Source organism: Vipera ursinii, assembly GCF_947247035.1.
Source record: "Vipera ursinii genome assembly, chromosome: 11".
Classification (NCBI taxonomy): Eukaryota; Metazoa; Chordata; class Lepidosauria; order Squamata; family Viperidae; genus Vipera; species Vipera ursinii.
In genome coordinates this window covers 19,473,535-19,498,582 of record NC_139524.1, presented here as the reverse complement: position 1 = coordinate 19,498,582, position 25,048 = coordinate 19,473,535, and the positions used below count along the sequence as shown (strand labels likewise).

At 48.5% G+C, this 25,048-nt stretch overlaps 1 protein-coding gene across 3 annotated transcripts in view; it reads right to left on the bottom strand.

The window, feature by feature from the left end:
• Window positions 1-518: 518 nt before the first annotated feature.
• The window catches only part of TJP1 (tight junction protein 1), a 67,779-nt gene continuing 43,249 nt past the window's right edge, over window positions 519-25,048 (bottom strand). The window contains exons 9-28 of one of the 3 annotated variants that reach the window (XM_083371448.1): window positions 22,662-22,804; window positions 20,720-20,825; window positions 20,167-20,317; window positions 19,224-19,332; window positions 18,914-19,133; window positions 18,236-18,420; window positions 17,671-17,766; window positions 17,294-17,376; window positions 16,486-16,696; window positions 15,368-15,468; window positions 14,284-14,637; window positions 12,929-13,177; window positions 11,127-12,008; window positions 10,608-10,705; window positions 9,708-9,932; window positions 9,049-9,212; window positions 7,421-7,877; window positions 6,769-6,986; window positions 5,633-5,776; window positions 519-695 (exon numbers count right to left, since the gene is read on the bottom strand). In XM_083371448.1, the coding sequence (XP_083227574.1) occupies window positions 601-695; window positions 5,633-5,776; window positions 6,769-6,986; window positions 7,421-7,877; window positions 9,049-9,212; window positions 9,708-9,932; window positions 10,608-10,705; window positions 11,127-12,008; window positions 12,929-13,177; window positions 14,284-14,637; window positions 15,368-15,468; window positions 16,486-16,696; window positions 17,294-17,376; window positions 17,671-17,766; window positions 18,236-18,420; window positions 18,914-19,133; window positions 19,224-19,332; window positions 20,167-20,317; window positions 20,720-20,825; window positions 22,662-22,804 (4,291 nt within the window). In that variant the 3' untranslated portion in view covers window positions 519-600. The remainder of the gene's footprint in view (window positions 696-5,632; window positions 5,777-6,768; window positions 6,987-7,420; window positions 7,878-9,048; window positions 9,213-9,707; window positions 9,933-10,607; window positions 10,706-11,126; window positions 12,009-12,928; window positions 13,178-14,283; window positions 14,638-15,367; window positions 15,469-16,485; window positions 16,697-17,293; window positions 17,377-17,670; window positions 17,767-18,235; window positions 18,421-18,913; window positions 19,134-19,223; window positions 19,333-20,166; window positions 20,318-20,719; window positions 20,826-22,661; window positions 22,805-25,048) is intronic. The other 2 variants (XM_083371449.1, XM_083371450.1) reach the window with 2 other exon arrangements.

Here is a 25,048-nt window from a genome sequence, read left to right as displayed (position 1 = left end):
GTTGCCAGTTATTTTTTTCCCCCACCCCCAAAAAAACAAAAATGAAGGAATGATGTTATCTTTGCATATTCTAAGGATGGTTCAACATGTTCGCTGTTTGGTTTTTAAATTAAAAAGGGAAAAAGGTGAAGAAAGCTTTTAACAAGACCGAATAAACGAAAGAAAGAAACGACGACGACGACAACAAAAGATTCACCCCGAATTCAACAGTGAATTATGAACCTCTGGAGGGGGTGGGGAGAGACACTAAATTGCATTGCTTTAGTGGTAGTTTTACGCTACGATGCGTTAAAAGTGTCCCGTTAAGGGAGGCGAGAGCTTGCCCGCCAGGACTTTGCGTGGCCCCTGTAGACCGGTTTAGCTGCTGCAAACGCGTGTACCCTGATCATGGTTCAAGAACGTTCTGACTAGCTGTTGTTAGTCAAACCACAGATTGCTTAATACTAGGAGAAGGGTTAATACTTGGAAAGAGTGGTGCAGTTTCTATGCAGGTGGTGGTTTGTTGATTTTTGTGTGTGTGTGTGTGTGTTTGTTTTTTTGGTCTGATTTTCTTTTTTAAAATCTTGGTTTCGCACTCAGATCCACTCACTAAGGTAAGGGTTAGAAGTGATCTATTAGAACTGACACACAATTGGCTCCAACAAGATAATTTGGATCTCCGGGAAGAGACTTGTTCTGCCAAGTTTTGGGGTCACCTGTGGGAGGAAAACAACGTAGTAGTTTAGTATCCATCATCAACAGGGGAACAATCTTGGATAACAGCATCTAAAGATAACAAGAATGTAAAAAATAATAATAATAATCACCTCCTGGTTTAGGGAGGAACAGGCAAACAAGTAACAGGGGCAGGTTTTCTGATCTCAAACACCCTGGGAATACTTCCAGGATCGATAGGATTGGTAGCTCAGGTTGAAGTCCTTGGTGCTCTCCGAGTGTGGGTGTTTTCTTGCAGATATCACCCACAGCAGTGATGATGTTACCTAGTTGGGTAATGACATGTCTGCAAGAAAACAGCCAAGCTCAAGGAGCAACTAAGGACCCCCAGGCCACAAAGGATTCTGGCTATGGGAAACTCCTCCAACGTGAGTTATCTCCTTGATCTTCAACTTTCTAGAGTTGAAGAGTTGAACCTTGGCCGTTAGTAGATAGGTGGACAACTCCCAGAATTCCCCAGTCAGTGTTTAAGTCTTCAGGTTGCCAAGGTTGAGAAGGGCACTCCTAAACCATCAAACCTAGCCATGGGATCAAGCAGCCTGATATGCAGAAGTTCAAACAGGCTGGGATGCTCTCCAAGGAATCTAACTTCACCTTAGCTTGAAACTATTAAGACAAGTCACCGTGGGTATTCCTCCCCTGTGTATTAATGATGGCCAATTTTTGGAGAGCCCCTAAGGCTTCAGGTGGCCTCCTGTGGCCCTGAGGGGACCAAGCCTGAGGCCAGCTGAAAATCAGGTCAATCTAATGCAACAATTCTCAACAGGCAGACGGGGAAGCTTTCAGAGAAAGAGTTGACACTAAGGGTCCATACCTGCATTGTAGGAGAAGACTTTTTCTCCTAGAAGCGGCTGGGGTGTCAGCCAAGATGACACCCCCCCTTTTATACAAGTCTCTTTAGGATTGACAGTCCAACTCTGTACCAGTTTTTCACAGCCTGTGCTAATTTCTGCCTCCTTCTCACTTTGCTCAAAAAACAAAATCCACAAGGACAACCTTAAAGCAGCAACCCCTATCCTTTGGGCACCTGGGACCGGTTATGTGGAGAGAGGGGCCCTGATTTTGTGTGCTGCCTGCATCCCCCTGATGGAGCTTCGCTTGTTTGCACAGACCGGCTTCTGGCATGCCATGGACTGACGCCGGCCCACAGACAAAAGGCAGGAGTAGGCAACCTTGGCTCTTTTATGACCCGTGGACTTCAACTCCCAGAATTCCTGAGCCAGAGTTGAAGTCCACGGGTCATAAAAGAGCCAAGGTTGCCTACCCCTGGACTAGGGGTTTTAAGAATGGGGCCACTAAAACCAACTTTCAGACACAGGTGGGAAAACCACCCGCCAGCTTTTAGCATCCGTCTCTATTAACCATATTAGCTGTGGCTGTTAAGAATTGTGGAGGATCACAATTTTGTCACCTCTTTTCCATAGCCCTATTTCTTCTAGCTATAATATCGTCCCATCACAGCGCTACGCTCTTAATGATGCAATGTTGATTTTAGGTCTAATGTAGCTATTGAAATACAGCCAAGTGACGATGGCCCCTTGGTTTCTAAGCCATGTGGACCCTCACTTTCTAGGCCAGCTTGCAATCTTTTTGCACACGTATGGAAATCAGATTCTGCAGAACAAAGCTAAGATTTACTTCTAGGGTGTGATACCCAGGGCAACCTAAGAGGTTAAGTTACTATCTCCTTATGTCAGATTAAGATGCAACCAAAGTTAGCCTGATTTCTTTCTAACTGTTTCTTCCAGTTACTCTGTTTTGGAGAAATGCCAATTATCTACTGTTTAATCATTACTCTGTAACGATTTCCACTACTTGCACCCTTATCTTTTACAAACGAACAATCCCTGAAACTCTTGGGAACTTCACGATCAGACACTTAGAATAACACAATGGGATTATGTAGGCAAACAAGAACCTTCTTCCAAGACCACACAGTTCTTGTGAGAACTGCACGGAAACAACAGGATCAACACTACGACCAAGAGGCAGGAGTTAGTACTGACACATACAAAGGGAGCCCCTTGGATTATGCCCTCCTTGGAATTGCAAAAGCCAGCCCATGTTTAGCAGAGTCAGAAAAAAAAATCCTCCCAATTCGTAAAAAGGGCAAATGGTTGGTTAATTCTGAGCTCCCCAAATATTTTGTTTTTTCCCCCAGTTGTTTTAAACAGAATATTCTTTCCACACTGAGTAGACATTCAGCCCCTTAGCTAGATCACTCAACTGTTGGTTAAGAAACCAACGTGGAAGGTCATCTTTGGAAGCTGAGGTCCACCAGTGTTAGTACTACAAGGCTCCGACTTCCAGGTGCAGTGGAGGAGAGAAAGCTGGTGGGAACTTGGCAGGCAAGGACCTATATCCAGAGACCCTTTTTTTAATGTGGAAGGAAATGACAGTGTGAACACAGGAGGTTCATGGTTAGTTCAGAAAGAGGCCTCTGGGAAGAGCTCTGACCTTGGCGTTCCAAGGATTCAGGGTGCGATGGGTCGTTTAAAGTGAGGTGTGACGTGCCCCACCCTGCACTTCATGAGATGAGATGAGAACCAAAAGAAGGACAATAGAATTTGGAGGATAATGTGGCCAGCACATTTGAACATTTTTTGTTTTGGAAACAAGATGTGTTTGCGAGAGGTTAGTATGCGTCATAAAATGTTCATTTCGAGACAGACAGAGCATGGAGAACATGTTAGGAGAAGCTCGAGAGGAAGAGACAGCGAGGAAGAGAACCCCAGAATCAAGTAGAGGAAGTTTCTTTTTTGTTTAGAAAAAAAAGAAAAGAAAACGTGTTTATTTAAGACATTGTATGGCTTTACACATCAGAAGACAGAGTTGGCCAGTTGTGAAAATTGTCCCGTGGAGCAAAGATAACCAACGTAACAGCACACTGAATGAAGGTTAGGCTGCAGAGATGCTCGAGTACAAACAGGAAAAGGCAAAATGAGTTTAACGCCACACACCCGCACACCACAGCAGCACCCAACGAAGACCCCAAACGCAGAAGCACAGGAGGGAGAGAGAACGAACGTGGCAGGACCACCATCAACCCCCCCACACCCCTCTTTTCGCTCATTTCAAGTTAATTCGTTACAAAACAGGGATCGAAAAGCAGGCTCTGGAGGTGAAAGGGAGAATTGTGGACCCTCGTGAACGCAAGAGGTCCATTTTCTAAGATTTCCCAATCTTGTTTTTTTTAGGGGGGTGGGTGGGGGGATTTCACACACAGCAGCATGCAAACTCATGCACTGAATTCCAGTAAGACTCAACCAGTTACGGCTTCTCCACATAACTGGTTCTCCTAATATTTTAGAAATGCTCATTGCTGCTATTGGTTCCCCCTTCATCAACACACCGGCATTGAAAATGATCAGATACATCAGTGAACAAATAGGAATACATTTCTTAAATGCTGCACACATAAATACATTGCTTCTATATACCATATGCAGATATGTATACATTGAAGGATGCCAAATGTTTTTTACGCTTATGTGGCTGGAAACACCCCTTTTAAAAACTTTTTTAAAATTATTGTTTCGTCCATTACCAGCCCCCATCATAAAATTGCTTAAACTTTACACCAGGACTTCTGTGCTCCAGGAAAGCGTTGGACCTCAGGTTTTAAGCCAATGAGACCTCCCCTCTTTAGGGAGAGTGAGTGGGGGGCTTTCGTACTTGCTACTTTAAGGGGGAGCACAAGCCAGTCCCACCTGCCCTCAGATCTCTCCTATCTTGGAAGGCCTTGCAAAGCCTTCGTCTCTCCGTAGCATCTCCCCGTTTAGGAGGAAGCGTAAGTACAGGTAGTCCTCGACTTAAAACAGTTCCTTTACTGGCCGTCTGAACTTTACAGCGGCACTGGGAAAAGCGACTTATGACCAGCTCTCACACTTACGACCGTTGCAGCATCCCCATGGTCATGTGATCAAAATTCAAACCCTTGGCAACCGACTCCCATTTATGACGGCTGCAGTGTCCCAGGCTCACGGGATCCCCTTCTGCCATCTTCTGACAAGCAAAATCAATGGGGGAAGCCGGGTTCGTTTAACAACCGTGCGACCCACTTAATAACTGCAGTGATTCACTTAAACAATTGTGGCAAAACTCACTTAATAACCATCTCAGCAAGAGAAATTTTGGCCTTGCGGTCGTAAGTTGAGGACTATCTTTTTATATTGGGGGAGGGGGGGTTGAAGGCAAGGATTTTTATTTTTTATTTTTGCAAAAGGGCCCTTTTTTATAACTGCCAAATTCATCTGTTCCTTAGAAACCAAGCGTTCGCTGCCTCGAGGTTCAGCGGACGGGGAGTGAGGTGTTACTGGAGGAGCAAGGAAGAATTTGACTCGGACAGACCCCTGTTAGGACACAACTGACCAAAGGAAGGAATGGAAGGGATTTCTGGTCTATTATCATCTGTCACTCATCCAAAAGGGCTTGGCAGTGTGCCAGACTGGCCAGAAAGGGAGAGGGAGAGAGGGAGAGAGAGGGAGAAAGAGGGAGAAAGAGAGAGGGAGAGAGAGAGAGAGAGAGAGAGGAGAGAGAGAGAGAGAGAGAGAGAGAGAGAGAGAGAGAGAGAGAGAGAGAGAGAGAGAGAGAGAGAGAGAGAATGGCGCAAGGCAAGACAGCGGGTAGATAATGGCGTCGTTAAACGGGACCGTGATAACGTCCTGGATTATCTACCATGTCACTGTTGATTGACTCATCATGATTTGGTGCAATGGTGGTGTTTTGTTTTGTTTTTGTTTTTTTGCATCGAGATGCAGACACTGGCAATGAAACATGAAATGGAGAGCGGAGACGAAAAAGAGGAGAGATATAGTCCCATCTCAAGATTCCACAGTGGGGCCCGCCTGGGACAGGCGAGCTTAAATGATTCGGTAGCACCCATAAGCCCCCAAAGGACAGAGGGAGGACAGCATACCCGACGAGGAGTCGGAGGATTTTAGAGCAAAAGACCAACCATCAGGGGTCATGGACGCACAGTGTGGCAAGCGCAGCTCGACGGGCTTCAGGAATTTCAGTCCGTGCGGCCCACACATCACCAGCGGGCTCAGCAGCGTCTCGCCTGCAGGGGAGGATGGAAAGGAGAGGCGTTAGCAGCACCCCGCACACCTTCGGACAGCCCCCCACCCGCAAGCCACAGACCGGGTGGGCGTCCCAAAGGAGGGATATTCCTGCCCGGGGGGAAACGGTGCTCTACATCAGCGTTTCCCAAACGTTCCCGGCTGGCGGTATGGCGCGGAGGGGGACATTTTTGTGCGAGGGGCAGTGGGGCTGCATGAATGCACAGCCTGGGCCGGGGGCCCCTGTGTTAAGGTGTCGTATAAAACCACTGTTCCCTGGGGGGTGGGAGGAAAGGGGATGGTTTTGTGTGAGAGACAGGCATGAACAGCTTCATTTGTGGGGTGTGCACAGCTTGTGCGAGTGGGGTCACAAAGGCATGCGTGTTTGTCCACTGCTAGCACGGCACGGATCTGAATGGGCTGTGGCCCGGGGGATTGGGGACCCCTGCTCTACAGGGAGCTGCCCTGGAAGAACATCTGGAAGCTTCAATGGGGTCCTGGTTGCTCCCAGACTGTTTTCTTGCAGACGTTTCATGGCTCAACTAGGTAACAAAACCAGTATACTGGTAGTAGGGAGGAGAGGAGGAGGAGGATTGGGGGGGGGGTCCTTGGTGCTCTCTGAGCTTGGCTGTTTTCTTGCAAGAGATTTCACGGCCCAACTAGGTGACAAATCCATCCGTGCTAGAAAGGAGTGGGGTTACTTTCTGTTTACACTAGTTTCTATGTCCTCCGTTCGGACTGAGTGGTGGGGACTGGAAGGCTTTATGTTCTTTGCAGCCATCTGGTTATTAGACTGATCCTCAGAGCGATAACGACCAGATGACTGCAAAGGATTCCATTCCCCACCATTCAGTTAGAACGGAAGAAGCTTCCTGGACGAGAAGGGAAATGTTCTCAAGGAGCAAAGAACAGGAAAGTCCAGCTGCCCTTTGGGGGAAAAGCACCTTTGGGACCGACCAGGAAGGAAAGGGAGAATGTCGCCCTCTTTTCTTACCTTTTTCTTTGTCTAGAGGCGGAAGGATGCTGTTATCTCGGCAGACCTTAAAATAGATCTCCTGTTCTATTCCCTCCGGAATGGCTCCTTGCGGGATAATTATGCTAACGCCAGTCTCTATGGAGCTGAGGACGCCCCCGTTGCTGTTGAAAACGCCCCTCGCGGTGGCTATGACGGTGTGGCCTTCCTCTTCGTCATCATCCTCCAAAGCAGAAGGGCTGAAGACAGAGAGGTGCAATCGGATCAGGGGCTTTGCTTGCCGGTGTTTTATGACCCAACTCAGTGACTTCATCGGTGCAAGGGAGTGTGGGGCTTGCGTGTGTGCATGCGCACCCCTTATTCGCCGCTAGTGTTGCGGCAGCACACAGGTGCTAGCGATACCGTGTCATACAGGCGCTAGCTAACGTCACTACGAGCACACCCCCACTTGCACTAGCATCGTGGTGGCGCAGGGGTGTTAGTGTCGCTCAAGAGGTCGTGGCCCCGTGTGCATTGTGCACGCAATCATGGCCCCGTTCGTGCGTGCGCTTGCAGTTCCGTTCGTGCACGCATGCGCCGCGCGTAGAGGCATCTCCACACACACCCCTGCACCGGGCGGCCAACCAAGAACGGGTCGGGGAGCCCTGCGTCAGAGGGTGACCGCCCGCCTTACCTGACGGGGATGGCCTTCGGCACGGCGCTGATGTTATTTGGTTGGTACTTGAGTTTGTCCACTTGGCTGGAGAAGCTCTCCGCGTTGCCCTCGAACTCGGGCTGTGCTTTCAGGAGGGGCTGGGGAGAAGGTTGGGGCTTGGCTGAAGGCATCTCTGTGGGCTTTGGGAGGGTCTCCTCCGGCAAGAGGTTGTGGTTGAACTTGGGGCTTTCGAACTTGCGCTCGAAGGGCCGGGCCGCGCTGGTGTAGGGCTTGGAAGAGGTGGTGAAGCGGTTGTAGGCCGGGGTGGCTTTGGGCAGAGGCTCAATCCCGTTGATCGGGTTTTTATCCGGAAAGCTCTTCTGCGGGTAATAAGTAGCCTGGACCGTCTCTTCTCGGCTGGAAGATCTGAAAGCAGCTGGTTTGTTCTGGGGCCCGGCTGGTAGCTCCGCTTTGGACAGGGGGGGATTCTGGAAGTCTGGCAGAGAGTGGATTGCAATAAAAAATGTTTTGGGGGGAAAAAAAAAGCAGAGGTGGACACGTGTTAAAGCAAAGAAATATTGGACAAAAGTACACACTTGGCTAGAAAAGATGCTGGGAAACGGGTAGGCTTTAAACCTGAATTTTTTTTAAATTAGGCATAATACCAGAAGAGCTTGATAAACAAAGTCTATATTTGATTTTGCCTGCGATAACAGCAGCAAGACTTGTATTTGCACAATACTGGAAAATTGAAGAAATACCATCGGAGGAAGAGATAAGTAAAAAAATGCTAGATTGTGCAGAAATGGAGACTTACTTTGAGATTGAAAGAAACAAGAAGAATATTTTCACACTTGGGACTTATTTTACCAATGGTTGGAGAAGCGAATTAGGGATTAGGAATTTAATTTGTATTAGTGAACGATGAACTCAGACAACACGTTTGTTGAATAAGCGCTGTTGAATTGTATTAAAAAATTAATAAAAAATAATAATTATAATAAAAAAGCAGAGGAGATGGCAATATTTCAAAACCTGCAGCTACAAGTTGCACTTATTCAGCTGAGCCCCATTTCCTCCTGAAAAAAGGATCAGGTCACAGAGGCGCTTTTTGCTAAAATCAGAACTGCAGGTAGTTTAGTGGCCATTTGAAGTTACAACAGCACTGAAAAAAGTGACTTACGACCGTTTTTCACACTTACAACCGTTGCAGCATCCCCTCGTGATCACGTGTTCAGAATTCAGAAGCTTTGGCAACTGGCGTGTACTTATGACGGTTGTAGTGTCCGTGTGTGTGTGTGTGTGTGTGTGTGTGTGTGTGTGTGTGTGTGTGTGCGTGTGTCCGGTGATCCCCTTTTGCGACCTTCTGACAAGCAAAGTCAATGGGGAAGCCAGATTCACTTAAGAACCGCGGCGATTCATTTAAGCACGGTGGCAAGGAAGGTCGTAAAATGGGGCAGACTCACTCATGAACTCTCTTCCTTAGCAACGGAAATTTTGGGCTCCGTTGTGGTCGTAAGTCAAGGCTACCTGCACCTGTTACCTTCTTCTTCTTTTTTTTGCAAACTGTCATCTCACGATGGGTCCCCACGCCAGATTTGCTACCCACAATCCCCGAATGGGAGACAGGAGCGTTTGAGTAGATGCAGGACGAATCTGAGGCTCACCTTCAGCCAGGACAGACTTGGGTTGGAGAGACACGATGGGGTTATTGATGGACTGAGGTTGGGTATACTGGACTGAGGGCCCCGGGGGAGTTACTTGAGGAGGGGGCTCGTAGCGCTTGTCTCCGAGACCCCTGTCCAGAGGCTCCAGGTCTGCTGACTTCCCCCTGTTAGGGCACAAGAAGAGGACATCAACCCTACAACTTCTTGCCGTTCGGTTTCTCTGAAAACACTCTATCACTTCCACCCACAAAGAATATTTCATTTCTGGGATAATTCCCGTCGATCCTTTAAAGAAACGTTTCTCAACCTCGGCAATTTTATGGACTTCAGCTCCCAGAATTCTCCACGGATGGCTGGGGCATTCTGGGAGTCGAAGTCCGTACGTCTTAAACTTGCCGAGTTTGGAGAGCCCCGTTTTAGACTCACACTGGCCTTAAAGGCTCCGAATTCAACTCCCCTCCCCCCCCCGATCTGAGGAACAATGGAGGAAGACAAGGAAAGGGGGCTGGCTACAGAAACCCACAGGATGAGGAAGCTTTGTTACAGGGACAGCTTTGCCAACGAGAGGCACTGGACGTAAGAACGAGGGGACCGTAAGGGGGCCTGGGGGTCTTCTAGTCTGACCCCCTGCTTAGGAAGGAAGAGGAACAAAGCTTTACTTGGAGGAGTAATTGGTGTAGTTCAGCTGGTTGTGAACGGCTTTCCCTTGCTCCGCATGGTGGCTGCCGGGGACTTGCACGGCGGTGGGCTTGCTATCGTAATTGCGGCGGTCAAAGTAGGAGAGCTGCTTGCGGTAATATTCCTCGTCTTCTTCCGGGTCGTAGTGGTTGGCTCGGACGATGTCCTCGGGGGGCTTGGCTTGAGGTCTCTGCGGTTCAGGGGCTCTAGCGGCACCGGAGAAATTCAGAGGAATTTTACTTATTTCCTACCTTTACTATTTTTATAAAAGAGTGGGTGAGAGAGCGAGCCGTGGTGCCTTACACACGAGGGAACAAACTCCGAATTGCGCTACAGAAACTCAAGATTTGTATAAAAACTAGGACTATGGTATGATGACAGCTAGTCCTCGTTTAATGACCGTTCACAGCTACGACAGTGATAAAAAAATAACTTTATGGCCAATCTGTGAAGACTGAGGATCTTCACAGATTGGCCATAAAGTTATTTTTTTTTATTACTGTCGTAGTTGTGAACGGTCATTAAACGAGGATTACCTGTCATCACACCATACCATTGATACCATTGAGGATCTTCACCGGTCCGCAAAGAGAAGGAAAGCTGAAGCCAGATCATAAGCACAGTCACAGTTTCATTTAAGGACTGCTTCACTCAGTGATCAAAAGGCCAGTTCCAAATGTGGTCACTAAATGAGGACTAAAGCTAATAGACTGGTTACATCTTAGGGATCATTTCAAAAGAACAAGCAATGGAGCCATCTGCTTGCGAGAGCAGATGCCAGAGTTGCCTCCAGCTTCATGCAGGCAACTTGTGCGTTGCTGCTGGGCCAGTGGCACGCGCGTGCACACACACAGACACACACACACCCCTTCTGCACTTACCTGTAAGCTGATTTGTCGCGCTCGCTCGGATTCTGAGAGGCTGCTTTAGGGCTGGTGAGGGGTGCCACGTTTGGCTTAGGCGCAAGTTCTGGAGGATGCTAAAAGGCAGATAGATCAAGTCAGAAAAGAATGGCAAGGATCCCACCGGGATGCTTCTTTCACCACTGCTGGGGCCAAAAACAGCATCCTTTCGGTTAGGATGGAGGAGCAGATCTTGCCAACGCTTTAAAAAGGGGACCCATTTCCGTAATGTTCACTTTTTCTGTTTAATTTACCCGCCCTTGAAAATCAGCGTTACCTAAATTATTACAGTGTGAACAATTTTAAGTTGATATTGCATAAAATGGCTGTCCTCGGGAAGGAAGGGAGGGAGGGAGGAGATGGGAATGAGAAGGAGGGAGAGAGCCTGGAGCTTTAACTGCCTCCCACGTCTTACTTCTCAAATCCTCCAACACCCTTCTAACTCCCACCAGACATCTGGAGAAGCAGCAGCTGCCCGTAGCCCTTCCGAGGTCCCACCTTCACCGCGGAGAGGTCGTTCGAGTCCTTGATCTTCTCCAACGACGAGGACCGCTTGTTCTCAAACATCTTCACCCGGGTGAGCACCGACTGGGGTTTCATGGCCGGATCGTCCTCCTCCTCCTCGGCGGGCGGTGTGGGCAGTGCTTTACTGTTGCAAGGCAAGGCTTCGGGCTTGCTCTGGGAAGGGAGGGGAGGATGCGGAGCCCCGCTGCCGAGGGATGGTTCGTAGGGAGCCGCTTTCACGCTGAAGCCCGGCGGCAGAGGCGCTTGCTCGTAGCCTCGGGGTTGCGACTCAAAGTAATGCTTTGGCTCGGGCGAGCGTGGCACCGTGGCGGAGTATGTCTGGGGCTCAGACTTGTACCTCCCATGGACTTCATAGCCGGGGGGAGGCGGCTCCTCGTATCTCAGCTGGGAGAGGTTGAAGGCTTTGGGGCCTGGCTCGTAGCGGGCCCGGCTGTCGTAGGCCACGGGGGGAGATTCTTCGAAGCGCGGCAGTTGTGCCGTGTAGTAGCCGCTGCGCCCTGTGCTCTCCTCGGCGTTTTGCCGAGGGTCGAAATCCCGGGGTGGCTGGCTCTCGTAGGGGGGCCGAGGCTGGTAGGGCTGCTTTTCCTCATAATACATCCAGTGGTCTTCGTAGGGGGGTACGCGCTCCTCGTAAGGTAGACGAGGGTCATAGCCGTGGGGAAATGGGTCCACGTAGCTGGAGTCGTAGCGGTATGCCAGAGGCTCGTAATCCCGGTTGGCCGGCTTCTCCGGATACTGACCCTGAAGTTCGTACGTCAGATTCGGCTCCTTCTCCTGTCTCTGTACTGGCTGCTTCAAGGCAAAGTTTTGACGGGCAAGGTCCTCGTTTACGAAGGGATGGTCCTTCCTGTACATCTGTGCAAAGAGAGTGTTTTGCTTCCGTCAGATTTTGCAGGACATCTGAAATCAATCTATCTCGGTCAAATTAGGGCTTTACCACACCCAGAGCATCAAAATTTTAGCTGTTTTCAAAAGCTGACAAATAGTTCTCACTTAGCAACTGCCTCGTTCAGCAACTGAACGACCAATCTTTGCATTTACGACCCTCCCGGGTCTATAAAGCAAAGGAAAGCAGACATCCAATGGTTAAGCACGCTTGTGGTTTTACATAGCAACTGCTTCGCTGAACGACAGAGTTGCCAGACTTAACTGTGGTTGCTAATCGAGGACTGCTCATACTCTGGGGATCCGCTGGCCATAAAAATCAACCTAACAAACACTCCAGCTAAAAATTTAGCCCTGCCCAAGGGGGAAGATCAGAATCAAACAGTCCCCAGAATCACTGCTGCCACCCATCCCCCACAGCTGGTAAAAATACAGGGTGACTCGAAGCCATTTCTATTCCATGCCAAAAAAATCCCGTTATTATCACTCTGGAAACACGGCTGTGATTTCCTGAAAAGTGCAGTAACAAAAGTAAGAGAAAGCTTTCAGCCACGCCTCACTTAGTAAAACAACACAACACAAAACAAAGAAACAAGAATCAAGCTGTAAAGCTTTGAAATGCAAGACGCCGGTGGTACCTTTCAACTGATCTCTAATTGCAGCAGAAATGAGGATTGGTCCTTGAATGCATGCAAATCAATGAACGCCCCGGCCCCAAGTTAGCTATTTTTTTTTCCTCAAAGCACAGAAATTCTTTTGGACTGCAGGAAGAGAGGGTAGCTGAGCAGCAACGAGACCCCTTAGTAGGCAAGCAAAGCAGGTACGATCAGGCAATCGTTTCGACGGGCAGCCCCCGGACCCGTGCGAGGTTTCCGCGTGGCCACGGGTACCTTGGTCGCATCTATGTGCGGTGGTAAAGAAGCCAGCTCCGGGTCTCTGAGCACCAGGTGGGGCGCCGCCTCGGGGCCAGCCATCCTTAGGGGCCCCGCTGGTGGCTGGTACGAGTTGTAGGGGGCCGCCCCAGGGTCCTCCAGCCTGACACTGGAGAGGCTTACACAGGGGTTAGCGGCAGAAGTCAAGGAGGCCGGGGGCCCCGTTTCTGGCGACGGGGGAAGGTAGGGGGCTGAAGCGTCTGCTTTCTGCGAAGTGTTTAAAACAACAGGTTTTGGTCAAGCTGGGACTCTCCCGGTGCATGAAAAAACATTATTAGTATTATTTATTAAACTGATAGCCTTGCCCCGTCTCATCGATAAGGCGATTCTGGGCAGCTTATGGATATTAGTTATAATCACCCCACAATTCCCCTACAGAGACGTGTTCTACATGCATTTTAAGTCAGCTGGTCCTTTCGTGTATGAAACCATAGTTGACCAACAGGAATAAAAATGGGGCAATTTGAAGAAGAAAGGGGGCAGACCCTAGGATAACCCAGCAGATTCGCTTACTACGCTAAGCTTGTGGAGCGAATTTGTTTCATTTCCCTGCTAATTTCACCATTTCCTACGAGTATTCCTTGAGGTATGACTCTAATGGAGCCTGTCCATTACGGGCATAACTTGTAACGGGCAGAAAATGGGTCCGTCACCTAATCGATCTGATTTTACTATCTTTTTTGTGATGGTCGCTATGCGCCAACAGTTTGCTAGGGGTGAGGTTCTGCAAAAAGCCGTCATAAAATAGGATCATGTCACTTTGGGACGCTGCAAATGGCCCTAGTTGTGTTGTGGAGGGGGGCGAAAGAGAAAATGTAGTCATGTTACTGTGGGGGGGGGGGCGGGGCAGGGAGGAGATCATCGAAACTTTAGATCCGGGTTGATCGTAACGACGAAAACACCACAAAGGTCAGGATAAGAACACGGAGGTGACTTGGTAAGGCTAACACTGAAAAATTGACCAAAAAAAATATGATTTATTGGCCCACCATGGATGCTTTTGAGAGCCTAAAGCGGGATTAACTTATTTGAAATCAGAGGTCCCCAACCTTTTGGGTACCGGGTACCGGTTACGTGGAGAGAGGTTCTTCCACAGACCAGAGAGTGTGTGGTTTGGTGTGCTGCCTGCATCCCATGGATGGGGCTTTGCTTGTTTGTGTGGGCCGGTTGCTGGCATGCCGCGGCCCGGTACCGGTCCACAGACTGGAGGTTGGGGACCCCTGTTTTAAATAACCAGAGGGAATCCATTCGGGGTCCTGGGCTGGTGGGAACCGAAGAGGTTTGCTTGTCTCGGGTTCTGCTAACATCCTTACCGGTTGAGCAGTATTGTTTTTAAAACCAGGAGATTCTATCCTGTGATTCGGCTGTGGCTGGCCTTGGGACCCAAATGGAGGGTAGGTCTGGTTCTCTGGATGGACCCCGGAGGCGTCTTCTCTTACAGGTTCAGAGGAGCGCGTAATGGCAGATTCTGGGGGGGTCCCAACCTCGTCGTTGAGCGTCTCGTCCAGCTCTTGGTCGGTGTAGGCTCCGCCTTCGGTATCCGTGTCCTCGTAGTCGGAGGTGTGCCGGCTGTCGGTGCTGTACATGGAGTACTCGCTACCTGGAGCCGACAGGTAGGACAGCCGGTCATCATGTAGATCAAGGTCGTCACTTGTAGTACCATCTGCCTGTTTTTAGACACATCAGAGTTGGACAGTTGAATGGGGAGGTGGTGACATCGCCTCGGTCTCAACTGCAAAGGTTGGACTCTACACCTCCTTGGGAATTTGCTGAAGGATCTCGAATCTCCTCCAAGACCTTCTCTACAAGTGAGGTAGAGGAAGCTCAGAGAACACCAAGGACCCCACAGCTCAACCCTGAGTTACAAATATTCTCTTCTAAGGTAGAGGAATCTCTTTATCTAAACCCGGAGAACAACGGCCCTCATCAACACGGTTGAGTTTGTTGGGCTTATGTTTCCTACACCTTTTCCTAACAGCAGCTAACAGGCTCCTATTGACAGGTCCGGCAGCAGAAGTCAGAAGCATTGTGAGCTGCTGCTGCTGCTTCCGTCCAACCTGGTCACGAGGGACAGGAGGTCTAAGCGGCCCACCTAAGCAGATGTTCACATTCCCCCAAACCATTCAGTTGCCTATCAAGTAGGCGGGTCTTAAGAGGTACCAACTAAAGGCCAATCGATCCTTTTATGTCCCTCATCTCCAATCTCTACTTCTTCGTTAATTCTTCTTCAGCTGGCCTGCACTGATTTCAAAAGAACAGCTGCTTCAGTTGCAGCTGCCCTTCAAATCTCTTTCAGCCACGTGAAGAAGCTGACTGTCACCTAAAATCCATCGAGATTCTGAACACGTTGAACAAGGCTATCAAGACTTCTGCTAACGAACCGGAAGAACGCCGTACCTTTCCTTCTGACACCCAAACTAGCTGGTTTTGTTGTTGCTGAATTGCTTCCTTGAGGGCTCCATACCATCCGTCGTTCATGGAATTCAAGTTAATGGTAGCTAAAGACAGGCAGAAAAGGGAAGGAAATGCCTAGGGTGAAATTAAGTCACGGCTACAACTTGCACAACCGTCTTCAGCGATTCTAGAAGCCTTGCGAGAGGCAGAAAGAGACTGCTTTGAGGATTTTGAGAGGTTAGACCTTGGATTTAGAAAGAACTCCCTTCCAAAAAAAAAATTCTGGTTTTTGTCATCTACCTTGCAAGTGTTAGCAGAATTCCGGGGCCATTTCTCTTAAGAGGAGACGGGGTTTGTGAGACTTTGCAGAATAGGGCTGATTTCATTAAGAGCCTTCAGTGATGTTCTTCAGATAGTGTTGCTCCGTGTCAGAGGTCCCCAACCTTTTGGGCACCAGGGACCAACGGTTCCGTGGAGAAAGGTTTTTCCGTGGACCAGAGGGGGCCTGGTTTTGTGTGCTGCCTGCATCCTGTGGATGAGGTTTTCCTTGTTTGTGTGGACTGGTTGCTGGCATGCCTCGGCCTGGTAGTGGTCCACGGACCGGGGGTTGGGGACCCCTGCTCCACATTAATTATTTCAAGGACACCTTTTCTTTTTTTAAAAAAAAAAATAGGCCCACAGGCATCAAGACAAAGAATTGGAAGATAGGAATGAATGAATGAAGGAAGGAAGGAAGGAAGGAAGGAAGGAAGGAAGGAAGGGAGGGAGGGAGGGAGGAAGGAAGGAAGGAAGGAAGGAAGGAAGGAAGGAAGGAAGGAAGGAAGGAAGGAAGGAAGGAAGGAAGGAAAGGAGGGAGGGAGGGAGGGAGGGAGGAAGGGAGGAAGGAAGGAAGGAAAACAGAGGGAGGGAGGAAGGGAGGGAGGGAGGGAGGAAGGAAGGAAGGAAGGAAGGAAGGAAGGAAGGAAGGAAGGAAGGAAGGAAGGAAGGAAGGAAGGAAAGGAGGGAGGGAGGGAGGGAGGAAGGGAGGAAGGAAGGAAAACAGAGGGAGGGAGGAGGGAGGGACCAAGTCAGGGAAAAATACCTTATTTATTCAACCCAACCCTTCTTCCTGGCATGCTCACCTGTAAAGAGGTGATGGTTGTTTTTGCGTAACTTGTGAGCCCTCTCGTACAATTTCCTGGCACTTTTCCGGGATTCCGGACAGAGTCTCGTCCTCATGGTCTTTACCCCCTGCTTGGAGTCTGGGTTCAAGAACACCACAATGGGATACCACTGGGCGTAGTTTAGGCGGTCCACTGCATTTGGAGTGACGTCTAAGAGGGCATGCTTGTCCTGAGAAATGAGAACATGGATAAGAAAGGTGAGTGGAACGTCTGTCCGTCAGTTGATGAAAAGCAAGCACCTGGATGAGCCTTGTGCAAGGCATAGATATTTGGCCACTGTAAGACCTGTGGACTTCAACTCCCAGAATTCACAACCAGTTTGGTTTTTGCTGAGGATTCTGGGAGTTGAAGTACAGTGGTACCTTGGTACTCAACAGCTTTGAAATATTCATCGAATTTGGCAGTCAACGCATTTGGATGCAAAAATATTGCCCCCCGTACTTATTGTTCAGCACTCAACGCACCAAGCTAGAACTTGATAGTGCCAGCTGCCTTGTGACTCACTGCATTGTTTTTGGTACTTGTGGCACCTCCTGGAACCAATGAACCACGAGCACCAATATACCACCGTGCACAGAACTAGAAGGCACCAAGATTGTGAAAAGCCTACTATTAAGAAAAAAAAAAGAAAGAAATTCAGGCCAATGAAAGCTGTAATTTTGCACTTTGGGGAGTTTCCAGAATGGGGAAGGATAGTTGGAAGCACAATTATTCTCACGAATAGGATAAAGTTTGTCTGGGGAAACAGGAGCATCCAATTACTTACCCTGTCAATGATCTGTTTTATTGTGTGAAGACGAATGATGCCTGAGCTACGTTGATCGGTCCCAGCATCCCTGGGCTCACTTTCTGTTAGGGGAAAAGGGGGGGGGGAGCACACATTATCCATTATTCATGAAACATTCAAACAGGTATCTGGTTCTCCTTTTCAGTGCCCCCCCCCCTTGCTCTGGAGACAGCGGCGAGCCCTGGGTGCCAAAAAAACCTCTTCTAGATGTCAGTGCTTTTCGTTAAAGGCTCTGTTTGCCGGCAGTCCCAGTTGGCCCGGCTATTTCCACTGCCCTCCCTCTTCCTCTAGCCATTTGAGCCTTTTCCTCAGCCGAGAAAGCGGCAACTGACTCAAGAGGGCGGTGAGGTGCTTACTGGCGATCTGATAAATGTCGGGCTCCTCGCGAGCCAGCTTCTCCCGGGCAACATCTGCAATTGGTCCAAAGATGGTCACCGGCCGGAGAAATCCAGCTAGAACGAAAAAGCAACGTCCGAGTAAGTTTTCTCCTGAAAAACACTGAGCGATGTGTTGATTGGCAAGAAAAAAAAGGTGGGGTCTGGACCGTGTCCTAGTTGAGAATGGAAGGAGCTGGAATCCCAAACCCCTTTGGGAGAACGTCAGGTCGAGGAGCAGACGTGGCTCAGAGGCAAAAAAAGGCCACAATCTCGGTGACCCATCAAGGTTGGAGATCAGACTTCTGGCTTCCAGGTTGAAAAAGAAGCCCTCTCCTCTTCAGCTCTGTCTAAACACAAGCTCCTCCTCACCAGTCTTCCTAGAGGGTCACCCTTCCTGCTTCAGCAGGGGGTGGGACTAGAGGACTTCCAAGGTCCCTTCCGACTCTGTTACGCTATGATTCTGTTAGGGCCTCTTGCCTGAACAGGGGGTGGACTAGAGGACCTCCAAGGTCCCTTCCAACGCTGTTGTCTTCTTCAAACCCACCTTCTCGGAGGACCACCCTCTCATAGGCAGGAAACTTGGTCTGAACTGGTTGGGCAGACAGATCTTCTCTGCTTTTCCTCAGGTTTCGCTTGGAGCTGCGCAGACCTCGGAATCTCCAGAAATCCGCCCGGTCCCCCCCTGCGGTCTTTGGCAGGGTGTACTGGACACTGGCCAGCTGCTCAGCTCTGGGTGGGACAGACAATAACACAAAACAATGGAGACCCGCAAAGCGAGGGGCCAGCGATGTCCAGGGGGACGGATGCCCAACTGCAAAGTAGGCGAAGCGAGAAGGACAGGCAGAGTCCTTGGCTTACGATCACAACCGGGACTATGATTTCTGCTGCTAAGAAAGCCAGTGACTGTGGGTTGCGTCTGATTTTATGACCTTTTGTTGTTCAGCGATTTTATGACCTCCGGTTGTTAAGAGGCAACTGGACTTCCTCGTTTTTTCTTTGAAGACAGTTTTGCTTCTCATCCAAGAAGCTTCTTTCGCTCAGAGTTGAAGAAGATGAGAAGCAAAATGTCTTCAGAGGAAAACAAGGAAGTCCAGTTGCCTCTTGAAAAAGCACGTTTGAGATAACCAGGACCTGGAGGACTGAGGATCTCCGTAGACCTTCTAAGCACCGCTTCAGCTCTCTAGGCAGATGTTGGCTTGAGGGGAACAACTCTGAAATATACCTGTTTTTGTTGGGTATGATGCCTCTTTCCACTTCCTTATGATTCTTGCCAATCCGAATCGCCAGCCAGGAGCCAAGCTTGCCGTTGTACAGGGTGTCCACCACGCGGAAGACCTCCCCTTTGTTGAAGCTGAGCCCGTACGGAGACTCCTTCTCGTACTCAAAGTGGGTTCGGATGTAGAAAGAATCTCCCACGTCAGATTCCACGATGCGCCGATAGACTGTAACGACAGAAAGGCAGAAAAAGCAGCTGAAGGCTTTTGTCGCCGGTCAAGCTGATCTAGCAAGGCCAGCGAAGAGCGCGGACTCACCGTCTTTCTTCTTCTGTGCCAGAATGGTGACCTCTTCTCCTTTGGGGAGGTCAAGCAAGAAGAGAACGGCTTCCTCTCGGATGATGTTGGTGAAGTCAACGTTGTTTACCTGGCGCCCAAAAGGAACATCAACTTTACAAAAATAAACGTACAATGCAGTGAATCCAAGCAGACAGCAATCTGTTTTTTCATAAACAGCTGTACTGAGTTTCTGTTATGTTTCTTAGGTTCCAGATGTTGTGTCATTTGACTGGGACTTAGTGCCCTTCACAGACACCAGCAGATGTCTCCCCAGAACACCTTCTTGGCCTTCTGCTATAACTTCTTTGCTAATCGCCAACATTTAACTTAGGCGTGGTGCTCTCTGAACCCCCTTGTTTTCTTGCAGACGTTTCATGGCCCAACTAGGTAATGTCATCAGCTCTTGAAGAGTGGGGTTTGCGGAGTAGAGGCCGAAGAGGACTTTGAGGTCTTTGGTGCTCTCTGAACTTCTTTTCTTGCAGATGTCTTGCACTTCATCAGTGCAAGAAAACAACTCTAAGCTCCGAGAGCACCAAGACCGCCTCCTCCTCCACTCTGCAAACCCCCCTCCCTCCTAGCACTGATGATGCTACCTAGTTGGGTCATGAAACATCTGCAAGAAAGAAAAAAACAAGCTCAGAGAGCACTGAAGACCTCACAGTCCTCTTCCTCCTCTGTACAAACCCCTCTAGCACTGATGTTGTTACCTAGTTGGTTCATGAAACATCTGCAAGAAAGCCACCCAGCTCAGAGAGCACCAAGGACCCCACAGTTTAACCCCGAGTTACAAAGACTCTCCTCTATCGGCCTTTCCTTCTCTCTGCGTCTACAGATACAACCAGGTTACGTCTTTGAGGGCCTTTTACACAACGGCTGAAGACGTTGCAGCTGGATTGGAATGAAACCAGGGCTGCCCACCTACCCTGAGGATCTGATCGCCTTCTTCCAGGCCTTCCCTGGCAGCAGGGCTGTCCTCCAAGACGCCAGCCACAAATATGCCAACGTCGTTGCCACCAGCCAACCTCAAGCCAACGCTGTCTCCCTTCTTGAATTTCACAAGCTTCATGCTCGGCCTGCGAGAATTAGAAGAACAGATTTTTAATCTGGGGGTCTTGCCAGCTCCTGTTTTTTGCGTATTGTGATGATTTGGATGACTGTGAAGTGCTGTCAGGACACAGAGTCAGTCAAAAGCCCCCCTTCATTTATTTTTGTCCCCAAGTCATTAAAAGAGAGAATATTTAAATTAGCACACTGGTCTAAATAAAAAAAAAACTTTTAATAACTACATAGCAAATATAAAAATTAAATTTAAAACACCTAAGTGACATTATATAGCATTTGAGGCCCAGAAAGTGGCGATCCGAATAGCTTTATCCGTTGGCCAGGAACCAACCGTCCATTGTACATGGTCCATGAAGATGACGGCGTATCAGAAAACGTTCAGGACACGGGACGAAAGGCGAAAATCCCCTTACCGAAGCATCCCGTCTTCATGCGTTGAGTTTGGTAAAGGGCCGTCGGTGGGACTAACGGGTAAATCCACGTCGGGCTGTCCGGCCTGCGCATAGACGGGTTTCGGTTCTGTTCAGACAAGACAAAACGTTGCACGGAATGAAGGATGCCTTTTAATGAAAACGAAGCCGGGACACGGCTGCGACTTAAGTTCACTCTTGTACGCCATTGGGACTCAACAAGAACTCTAGAACTATTTCACCTTGGGCTCTGGTGTGTAAGGAAAGTGTGCCGTGTGGGGTAGGGTTTAAGGGGTTAGGCCAGGGGTCGGCAACCTTGGCTCTTTTATGACTCGCGGACTTCAACTCCCAGAATTCCCGAGCCAGCATAGCTGGCTCGGGAATTCTGGGAGTTGAAGTCCGCGAGTCATAAAAGAGCCAAGGTTGCCGACCCCTGGGTTAGGTAGGCGAAGGGTTCTAGTCCCCCACGAGGGTTTACTTTGGGCCAGGCCCTTTCTCCTTCCAGCCTAGCCTACCCACTAGGGAGTAAAACAGGAGGCATCAGTGGGAGAGGGTTGAGCTGTGGGGTCTTTGGTGCTCTCTGAGCTTGGTGGTTTCCTTGCAGATGTTTCAGGACCCAAGTAGGTAACATCTTGGGAGGGAGGGGGGTTTGCAGGGAGGAGGAGGAGGAGGCGGCGACTGTGGGGCCCTTTCTGTTTTCTGAGCTTGGCAGATTTCTTACAGACGTTTTCATGACTCAACTAGGTAACCTCATCTGTGCTGGAAGGAAGTGTGGTTTGTTCTCTGTGAATATACAAGTGGCTTGAGGATGGTCATCAGCACTAACGATGTTTCCTAGTTGGGTAAGAGAAGCCCTGAAAGAAACCCACCAAGCTCAGAGAGCACCAAGGACCCCGTAAAACAGGGGGGGGGCTGCCTATTCTGTCCCTTGAGCCGCTGAACCAAAGGCAAGACAGAGATCGCCTAAACCAGGGGTCTTCAAACTTGGCCCTTTTATGACTTGTGGACTTCAACTCCCAGAATTCCTCAGCCAGCTTTGCTGGCTGAGGAATTCTGGGAGTTGAAGTCCACAAGTCATAAAAGGGCCAAGTTTGAAGACCCCTGGCCTAAACAATAAATAGTCTTGCATCCGCAGCGCAATAATTACTGGAAGGCAGAGAGCAGGAAGAAAAACATTTGGCCTGTCTCAAGTTCATTTCCTTACACAATTCAGAGATATTAACAACGAGATTAGGAGTGAGTTAAAGCAGCTGTTTATAAAGCTCCTCCATCACCATCTGGCTGTTAATTTGGAGTGTGGGAGACCACGTAAATATAGTAGGAGTGCAGATAACAGGGAAGCATTTGGGAAGGTAAATAAGGAGGGATTGATTATATGCTGGAATGTTTGGCCTGGTGCCAGGAGATAATCTTAGGCTTAATTAAGAACAGGCTGATCGGAGTCTAGAAATTAGCCTGTCCCAATAAAGATCGAGTTTCCTTGGGTGTATCTTCCTTCATGCATGCGTCCATCTAGGTGTGCCTGTGTACAGATAGTCCTCGATTTACGACAGTTCGTTTAGTGACCATTTGAAGTTACAGCGGCATTGAAAAAAAGGGACTTGTGACTATTTTTCATACTTACGACCATTGAGGTGCCCCCACGGTCACATGATCAAAATTTCTAGGAACTGACTCATATTTATGAGGGTTGCCGTGTCCCAGCGATACGTGGATCCCCCTTGTCGATCTTCTGGCAAACAAAGTCAATGGGGAAGCCAGATTCACTTAACAACTGTGTGGCTCACTTAACGACTGTGATGAGAAAGGTCATAAAATGGGGCAAAACTCCCTGAAGCAACGTCTCGCTTAGCCACAGAAATCTTGGGGTCGTCCACTGTGGTCGTAAGCAGAGGACTGCCTGTGTAAAAATTAAAAAAAATTTAAGTGCTAGCTTAATCCTTACCTGGAAGTGGCGGCGTCTGTTTGTCATTTTTTTCGGCTACAGATTCTTCTACGGCTTTGGCTAGAGAAGCTTCCTCCACATTCTTCACCGGTGTGGAAACCGTTCCTGGCTTGGTTATTCTGTCATCATCTCTATTCCGGTGACTGCATCAAGAGAAACAAAAAACTCCCTTTCAAATGGGCAGCCGTAATGATAGGCTCTAGCGAGGAAATCCAGACATTTCATAACAAAGATCTACTATGGGAGGTGGCACAAAGCGGGGAATAAACAACCTGTTTGGGCTCTGTGGCCGCAAAACAATCCCCTGAAGGCCTCCTAGAACCGGCCCTTCCGGAGATGCAAGAGATTGGACAATTATCTGTCTGAAATGCGATAGGGTGTCTTTGCTTCAGCAAGGGCTTGGACTAGAAGACCTCCACGGTCCCTCCCGACTCGGTTATTCCATCCATTTGGTCACAGAATGGCCTACAGGGGTATCCAACCTTGGCAAATTTACGATCTGTGGATTTCAACTCCCAGAATCCCCCAGCCAGCCACAGACCGTGCCACCCCAAAAATACGAAACCATGTCAGATATCTCAGTGTCTATAATGCTGAAAGATAGAGAGGGATAAAGAACTAGTAAAAGAGCCAATGGCACCTTCGTAAAACCAGCAATTAATTGTCCTTACAGACCCATCAAGCTAATGTAACAGAACAACAGTTGGAAGGGACCTTAGAGGTCTTCTAGTCCAGCCCCCTGCTCAGGCAGGAAACCTTATATCATTTCAGACAAATGGCTATCCAGTCTCTTCTTAAAAGCTCTCACTGATGGAGCATCCACAACTTCCAGAGGCAAATTGTTCCACTGGTTAATCGTTCTCACTGTCAGGAAATTCCTCCTTAAATCCTGGTTGCTTCTCTCCTTAATGAGTTTCCATCCGTTGCTTCTTGACTTGCCTTCTGGTGCTTTGGAGAATAGCTTGACTCCCTCTTCTTTGGGGCAGCCCCTCAGATACTGGAAGACTGCTATCATGTCCCCCCTCGTCCTTCTCGTCATTAAACTAGACATACCCAATTCCAGCAACTGTTCTTTTATTCTTTTAGCCTCCAGCCCCTTAATGTGAATCAGTGATGGACATCTCCCCACTCTGGACCAGCCCTAGCAGAAGAGAGGCAACCACGGATACAGTTTTGAGGATGTACAACATTAAAAAAAACCAAATCTATATTTATTCTAACTCTCCTTCCCAGGCACATGCTCATGCATTCTAATATCAGAGAATAGCCTTGAAGTTGAACAGGAATGTTCTTGTTACTCTCCGAATTTGGCTGTTTTCCTGCACCCACCACCCAATACTAATTTATCCTTGGTGAAATAATTAATACGCAAAGCATGATTGATGTTAACAGCTGCTTTTCTCCGTAAACGAACAAGAAGGCTACAGTACCCAACCCAGAACCTGGCTTAGCTCTGATGGATCCACTTTCTGCAAGTAGATGGCACCACCACCTCTACAAATTCATGATCTTAGAAGCGACCACTGTATACAACACACTTCCTTGAACGAGGACTTCAACTGTTGCCTAGTAAACACAACAGTTTCTTGAAAGGTCAAGAGCTCTCTACGGAAAGCCATCCCTACTTAAGAAATGAGAAGGTCCAAGAATGAGTGTGACTGCGATTACCACAGGATTATCACTGCAATGACAATTACTGACTGTGCCATCATGTACTTGGCTTACTGTGGACTAAATAGGGAAAAGTCCTAATGCTTTTATGGAAAAACCCAAAGCAAATATGAATACTAAATTTCTGGCAGAAAAAAAAATTCACATAGGTTCACGCAGCAAGGAAAATCTAGGGTAGCTTAAGATAAATATATGGGAAAACCCAGATCGATAGGATATTTTCTAATCACTCTGGAATCTAGTAGCATCATTAAAATAAATATTTTTGTTTAATTAAAGCATCTGTTTCTCCTGTTAACATATCACAGTGCATGTATGTTGCAATTTTAAAAAGTTATCACCAAATATGGTATTTCTGATCAACTGAGAGCCAGTTTGGTCTAGTGGCTGAGCACCAGGCTAGACAGTAGGAGACAAGCCGGCTCGGTGACTTTGGGCCAATCAGCAGGAGACAAGGAGTTCTAGTCCCGCCTTAGCCATGAAATCCAATTGGGTGACTTTGGGCCAGCCTCTCTCTCTCACTCCAACCCACCTCACAGGGTTATTGTTGTGGGCCAAAGAGGAAGATACGCTGGATATGTTCTCTGCCTAGAATTATTTATAAAAATAATCAAGGCAGGATACAAATAAATAAATGAAAAACAAGCGAACATTCATCAAAAAAAAAATTCTCCAAAGACGAAACAAACATGGGAAGAAGGATAGCAATTTCTGGG